This window comes from Balaenoptera physalus (assembly GCF_965194825.1).
Source record: "Balaenoptera physalus genome assembly, chromosome: 11".
NCBI lineage: Eukaryota > Metazoa > Chordata > Mammalia > Artiodactyla > Balaenopteridae > Balaenoptera > Balaenoptera physalus.
In genome coordinates, this window is record NC_138896.1 from 110,093,923 (window position 1) to 110,102,051 (window position 8,129).

The 8,129-nt window shown below is 45.3% G+C and overlaps 1 protein-coding gene across 1 annotated transcript; it reads right to left on the reverse strand.

Moving 5' to 3' along the window:
• Positions 1-6,244: 6,244 nt before the first annotated feature.
• Positions 6,245-7,444, reverse strand: PRR23E (PRR23 family member E; the record flags this gene model as incomplete). Its single annotated transcript, XM_082413764.1, is given in 4 exon segments — positions 6,245-6,927; positions 6,929-7,116; positions 7,119-7,333; positions 7,335-7,444. Coding segments are annotated over 4 exon segments (555 nt in total), but the record flags the coding sequence as incomplete, so codon positions are not given.
• Between the last annotated feature and the right edge of the window lie 685 nt (positions 7,445-8,129).

Below are 8,129 nucleotides of genomic sequence, written 5' to 3' on the forward strand. Positions count from 1 at the left end.
GACGCAGCACAGCTTCGTTTCCAACTCTGCCCTGTGCACCCGATGGAACAGAAACTGCACGTGGGGAGCCTGGGGTGGGCAGAAGCGGGTTTGCTACGTCCAACATCCTAGACGCAGCCTCCACCGGCTCAGGCTCTGCAGCAGTAGGGGTCTGGCACACCAGTGTCCTCGTGACACCAGAGAGAGAGCCAGGGGCCGGGGCAGTTGGCCCTAACTCCCATGCTGCAATCTGTCTCATTCACAAAGCCAGGCAGGGGAGACCTTCAGAGACAACGACATCTGGCCAGTTTTATCACAGTGTTCTATCTCATTACATCGAATTTATTTTCTATGTATGGCAAGAGACACTGAATTCCCAAGTACTCTAGTGATTATATTTAATATGTGACACTTCCATCGAAAATACAACAGTTGAAGTAACAAAAGCTAATTTAAAATAAGATACAAAGTACAGGAATGTGGAAAAACTGCAAGGTTGGCATTGGAACAACCAGAGTTTAGAACTGAGTGTCTAAATGTCTATCTAGATATCGCCCCATGGGAGAGGCTGAGCTGTGGAAGCTGACCCCCAGCCAGGTAAGAGGAGCCCTCAACCCTGTAGAATAGGTGATAACGAACAGAGCACCTGCCAAATTAGTGAGACACATTTAAAGAGGTATTCCCAGGAAAATGCATCACTTTAGGTTTATCATAAAGGAGCGAGAGAGAGAGAGGAGAGAGACTGATTCAACAGAAGTCAGAAAAACAGCAACAGAAAAAAATCCATGGAAACAAAACGAAAGAAAAAGAAGACAAAGACAAAAATCCACGAACATAGGGACTTCCCTGGTGGTCCAGTGGTTATTAAGATTCCACACTCCCAGTGCAGGGAGCCCAGGTTCAATCCCTGGTCAGGGAACTAGATCCTGCATGCCGCAACTAAAGACCCCGCACGTGGCAACGAAGATCCCGCGTGCCGCAACTGAGACCCGGTGCAGCCAAATACATATATAAATAATTATTTTTAAAAAAATCATCAAACATAGAATAATGAAATAATAAAAAAGTTAAAAAACCAAAACACGATTTGTTTAAAAAAATAGACAAAACATTAGGAAGACTGATTAAGAAAGATGAGCAAAGAAAGAAAGATGTATGTAAGCAAAATACAAAACTACAAAAGAAATTTATGAACTGCAAATTATGCAAGTAAATGTGATAAGCAAAATGATGGTACCCTTACTACTAAAAAGTCCCAGGCACAGACAATTTTACAGATGAATTTTCCAAACTTTCTCATAAGTACACTCCAGAATATTTTTTTAAAGAGGAAAATTTCGAATTTCAATATTTTGAAGCTATTATTACCTTAAATTCAGTACTGGTAAAGTCAACACAAGAAAACACATATAGGTTCTTTCCCCCTTATGTAAAATATCTTAAATAGCACATGAACAAACCAAATGCAAAATGTCTTACAAGATTAAAAACTAGGATCAGATGTAGTTTACTCCAGCATTGCAAGGATGATTCAACAGGAAATAATTCACTATGCTGTTAGGCTACAGAAGATAAAAAGTGACTACCTTAATGATTATTTTAATACAAAATGATACTTAGTAGACACAGAAAAAGCATTTGATAAAATTTCAATGCAGGGGCTTCCCTGGTGGCGCAGTGGTTGGGAACCTGCATGCCAATGCAGGGGACACGGGTTCGAGCCCTGGTCTGGGAAGATCCCACATGCCGCGGAGCAACTAGGCCCGTGAGCCACAACTACTGAGCCTGCGCATCTGGAGCCTGTGCTCCGCAACAAGAGAGGCCGCAACAGTGAGAGGCCCGCACACTGTGATGAAGAGTGGCCCCCGCTTGCCGCAACTAGAGAAAGCCCTCGAACAGAAACGAAGACCCAACACAGCCAAAAAAATAATAAATAAATAAACAAACAAACAAATAAATAAAAATGTCAATGCATTCATAAGTTTTAAAATTCCCAGAAAAAGAGGACCACAAGGAATAGCGCTGAACTTGACAAAGCTGCTACACCCAACACACACCTCTCTAAGAAAATGACAGTTCAGGCAAACTAAAAATTAGCTACGAATGTGAAAGAGCTGAACCACACACTCAGCAGGTGTGATCCAACGGACACACGTGGAACTCTGCAATCACCACGTATGCGTGAGAGTAAATCCACAAAATTTACTGGGTTTACAACATCAATGCATTTTGAAGAACTGGTTTAATACAGCCCACAGTCCCCAGCAGGGGAACCAGGTTCCAATCAGCAATAAAAATGGACAGTAGTGAGCACGGCGGTGTGGATGCCCACAATCGTTTGAACAACCTCCCCTGCTCTCAAAGTTGTCCAGCGTGTGCAGTCTTCCTTCTGACTTAGATGCCCACCAAAAAATGAAATGGAATGATGCTGTGCTTTCTAAAAACACAACAAACAAAAAAAACAAACAGAAAAAAAACTGCCAACCTAACAAAAAGAGTTAGCAAAATACCCCTTAAAAATGAAGGACCAAAAAAGACATTTTTCAGGTAAACGTAAACTGAGAGAATAACTCACAAGAACCTGAAGTAAAAGAAGCACAGAAAGAAGAGAAAATGATTCCAGTTGGAGGCGTGGAAATTCAGGAAGGAAAGAATGCTGGAAAGGGAAAAGTATGGATAAATGTAAAAGTAATGACTATTTAAGACTAAAACATTAACAATGTCTTATGAAGTTTATAACATAGACACAGAGTACATTACGACAATAGCCCATAAGGCGGAAGGGGAAGAATGAAGTTAAACTTCATGGTTTGGAAACTGGTATGAAACCTTGTATCAAGTGGGCTATAATCAATGGAGGGTACGTATTTTTAATTTTTTTATTGGACTATAACAGCTTTACAATGTTGTGTTAGTTTCTGCCACACAGCAAAGTGAATCAGCCACATGCATACCCACATCCCCTCCCTCTTGGACCTCCCTCCTCCCCCCCAGCCCCCATCCCACCCAACTAGGTCATCACAGAGCACTGAGCTGAGCTCCCTGTGCTATACAGCAGGTTCCCACTAGCTATCTATTTTACACATGGTAGTGTATTTATGTCAAACCTAATCTACCAATTTGTCCCACCCTCCCCTTCCCCCTCTGTGTCACCAGGACTTAGAAACAACCTAAATGTTCATCAACAGATGAATGGATAAAGAAGATGAGGGTTGGGACTTCCCTGGTGGCGCAGTGGTTAAGAATCTGCCTGCCAATGCAGGGGACATGGGTTCGAGCCCTGGTCCGGGAAGACCCCACATGCCGCGGAGCAACTAAGCCTGTGTGCCACAACTACTGAGCCTGCACTCTAGAGCCCGCAAGCCACAACTACTGAGCCCATGTGCCACAACTACTGAGCCCGCAGGCCTAGAGCCCATGCTCTGCAACAAGAGAAGCCACCACAATGAGAAGCCCGCACACCACAACGAAGAGTAGTCCCCGCTCACTGCAACTAGAGAAAGTCCACGTGCAGCAACGAAGACCCAATGCAGCCAAAAACAAATAAACAAATAAATTTAAAAAAAAAAGAATAAAGGGGACAAATAGTCCAGACAATATGACAATCCTAAATTTGTATACACTTAATAACTTATCTTTAAAATATAAAGCATAGACTGACAGAACTAAAAGGAAAAATAGAAAAATGCAAAATTGTAACTAGAGATTTTAATTCTCTCAATAAGTAATAGAACAAGAGACAAAAAAAAATGTGAACAAAATGATTATCTAACTTGCCCTAATTGACATATGTAGTGTGTGGTACCAAACAACTGAAGAATTTTTAAGTACACAAAAACGTACTAACTCGCACCCTATGCTGTGCCAAAAGCTGAGTCAGCATGTTTCAAAAATTAATTTGAGACGGAAACATGAAAGGTAACACAATAAAACTCCAAGATAAAATTTATGAGAACGTGTTCATGACTTTGAACTAGACAAAGAATTACTAAACAGGTTTCCAGAGCACTAATCAAAAAGAAAAATATACTGACAAATCAGACTTCTATAACATTAAGAACTTCTGCTCATCAACAGATACCGTTTAAAAAGCCACAAAGAATATTTAATCAATACTTGTATCTGACAAAAGACTTTTTTATAGAATACATAAAGAACTTTTTATAAACACACACACTCCCAGAACACAGCCCCAACCCAAGGGAAAAGTGGTGATAAGTCGGGAACTCTCACTTCCCCAAACAGGATAGGCAAATCACCATATGATTGGGACTTCCCTGGCGGTCCAGGGGCTAAGACTCTGCGCTCCCAGTGCAGGGGGCCTGGTTTTGTCCCTGGTCAGGGAACGAGATCCCGCACGCATGACGCAACTAAAAGAAAGATCCCGTATGCCGCAACTAAGACCAGGCGCAGCCTAAATAAATAAATAAACAAAGTGTTTTTTTTAATTCATCATACGATCTATCCTAACCACCCCCCCCCCAAAAAAAAAGCCAGGTATAAAATATACTGTTAGGGCAGCTGGGAATGTTTGCATATGTTCTGAACACTCTATAATGTCAGGTATGATAATGACAGTGGTAACGTAGGAAAATGCCTTATTTTATGGAGATACACGAGCAAGTTTCAGGCATCTGTAATTTACTTTGAAATCGTTTAACAGATTGATAGGGAGATGATGGACTGATAGGTGGATAGATTAACAGAGATACAGGTTACATCACTTGTAAGAATATTTGCTGACTAGAGAGACATGAAACAAAAACTGCAAAATAGTAAGGTTCCATCTAGTTGGAGGGTATATGGGTATCCATTCTTCCTGTTACTCCTACCATTGAAATTCTTCAAATGCAAATAGGGAGCAGGAGGCACTGAAAACCTGGGGCCGGGGGCGGGGGAGGGGGGTTATGGAGGAGACGCGGGTCCTGTGTGGCCCTCAGCCTCCCTGCCAAGCAGGCCTACCAAGGGTCCTGTCCCAGCTGTAAGGTGACATTTGCCGTTCTCTGTGCACTGTCGTGCCTGGGGTGGAATCTGGCGACACGGCGGGGCTCCCCAACCTGGTCTGGGCTGCTCCATGGGACACTGTGGGAGGCTTGGCCTAGCAGCCCAGCTGCCGGAGGCCATGCCCACCCTCCGTGACCTCTAGGGGCCAGTCACGTGGGCACCAGCAGTCTCAGATTTGTCCAGACTCTTGCAATCAGTGCATAAAGAGAAAGGCATCTTCACTATCCAAGACAAGCCTCAGTGAGAGGCATGTGCACCCTCTTTAAAGAAGCATCACCCAGAGCACGGGGCCTGGAGGGAAGACATAAGGAATGGAAGGGGGTGGCCTCCACTCTTTAGGATGAAACCGCTTCCAGGTCGAGGACTGAAACCCATCACCTTCAGATGCCGGGCACGGACGTGGGTTCCTCAAGGTTAACTCAACCTTCCAACCGATCGATTATTTCAAATTCCAAAACTATACCAAGAAACTTGAGCATTTTCTTTTTACTCCCTTCAAAATGTATTTTTAATGACTTCTCTCAGAATCAGTATAAGAAAATACTTCTGCTTCAGAGATTTTGTGGAAAGTGCTGCTTGAGAAACTGTAGTTCTCAGGGTAGTGCACATACTATTAGTACATGAATATTCTAAGTGAATAACTTCTGTTTTAACATTCAAGCTATATTATATAAATTTTTTCATTTTAATTAGTACTCTATTATAACACCAATAGTGAACAGAACAGTAATTGGATGATTATAGAGAGATCTACAGAGACTCTTAAAACCACAAAGAAGATTCTGGTTTGTCTGCAACAATAAGAAGACAATGGAAATTTACTTGATTTCTTCTTTAATAAGAACTGCTTAAGAAGACACAAAAATAAAAACAACACATTACTATGGAATACATCTCAAATGGTATATTTAGAGGAAATTTTATAGCATTAAAAATTATATTAGAGGGCTTCCCTGGTGGCGCAGTGGTTGAGAATCTGCCTGCCAATGCAGGGGACACGGGTTCGAGCCCTGGTCTGGGAAGATCCCACATGCCGCGGGGCGTGCGACTGGGCCCGTGAGCCACAATTGCTGAGCCTGCGCGTCTGGAGCCTGTGCTCCGCAACAAGAGAGGCCGCGATAGTGAGAGGCCCGCGCACCGTGATGAAGAGTGGCCCCCGCTTGCCACAACTAGAGAAAGCCCTCGCACGGAAACGAAGACCCAACACAGCCAAAAATAATTAATTAATTAATTAATTAAATAATTAAATTTATTAAAAGAAAAAATTATATTAGAAAAGAATAAATGCTAAAAATGAATTGACTGAGTGCCACCTGTAAGACATTACAAAACGCACAATAAGCTCACAATAAATAGACAAGAGGAGAGTCTTCAGAAGACACGAGAGAATCAATGAGTTAACAGTGGGTTCAGTAAAACCAAGAGATCCATGGTAAGATTTCTTCTTTTAATACATGCAATATTAGCAAAGAAAAGTGGGATGCCGAAGATTATAAAAGTAGTAGGAAAGAATAGCATGAAAAACTTTTTGCTAACAAATTTGAAAATGTGAAGGAACTGTATACATATACAAGTGAGGCTGGGTCTTAAAATAATACTAATGAATGAAACATAAATACAATTGACAGAACAGCATCATTTATGTAAATGTAAAACACACACTCACTATCACATATCTCAGAAGAATGCACTATGCCCTCCATCACGGCAGGCGGGCGGCGGTGGGGAGAAGAGTTCAAAGCACAAGCGTGAGAAGTCCAGGGCACAGGTGCCATGACCTGAATTAGCAGAGCTCAGCTCAGCAGACATAAAGATTGTAAATTATCTGGGCAGCGTGCACAGTAGGCCTCAGTGGACCCCACGGGTCCCTAAGCGCTGGAGTGGGTGATCCCCAAGGATATATTAGAGCTGGAAGAGGCGGCAGCGGGCCCTGGGGGGTGCCCGGTGGGGGGCGGGGGCAGCGGGGTTCGGGCTGAGGGTCTGTGCTGGGGGAAGGGGGCAGAGGGCAGAGTTCTGGGCTGCAGAACAGTTTGGGGGCCCAAACGCTGAACCTGGACGCCTGTTCTAATGGAAGGACTTGGCATGTCTTCAAGTGGGAAGCGTCTCTGGATGGCCCCCGCACTGCAGCCCGGGGGCTGAGCTGCCCGGAGTCTGCCACCTCACCTGGGCACAGGGGCTGGGGGCGTCCCCGCTCAGAGCTGGAGGGACGGAGGAGTATGGGGGTGGGGGTCCCCCGGGGTAAGGAAATACTCCAGAGGCCAAGGGGGTGGAGCGCTGGCTCCCCGCGGGGGGATCAAAGCTGGAGACGCCCCAGGCCCAGATTGAAGGCGCTGAGGCAGCTGGAGCAGGGGCCCATCCAGAGATGGCAGACGAAGGGCACACAGGTGTACCTCCAGGGGGTGGGGTACCCCACCCAGGAGGGGCCGGCACAGGGGGTCCCATGTCGGGCCAGCAGGCGGGGTCAGTTACAGGCTGGGCTCCCAGAGGTCAGTAGGCACAGGCAGGGCCCATGACTGCCTGGGGGGCAGAGCAGCCCAAGTCACGGGGGCTTCCACAGAGGCCCGGGGTGCACAGCAGATGTCCCACACTGCTTGCTCCTTGGATGCACGTGCCCCCATCTTAGACAAGAACCACTCTCCCCTCTGTGGGCTGACTCCACAGGGTCCCCAGGTGGCTCTTGGAACCTGCGGTTGAGCAGACAGAGGGTTAGAGCCAGGCAGGGAGAGGGGTTTGGGGGCTGGAGGAGAGGTCAGGGGTGAGGTGAGGGAAGAGCCCAGTTAAAGCATGGGCGGAAGATGAGCAAAGAGGGTGCTGTAACAGGAGTGACCCTGTGCAGGGGACGCGTGTGGCCCTTCCTTATCTTGGCATCAAGGATTCAGTCCCCATGACCCCTCCATGCAGGTCACAGAGGACAAAGATGGGAGAATACCAACGGCCACGGTCGATGGACACCTGGCATGGAGTGAATTAAAGATTCAGCAAAGACCCCAAATTGATCAGTAAAGGAACAGCAGAGTCAGAAATATGCAGAAAACCACCAGAAAGTGGCATCCACTGAGAATACCTAAAGAATTCCATCCTTGACTCCATCCTTCCTTCCTCCTATCCATAGGTTGAGGGGGAACCGTTTTCCATGACTGCACAAG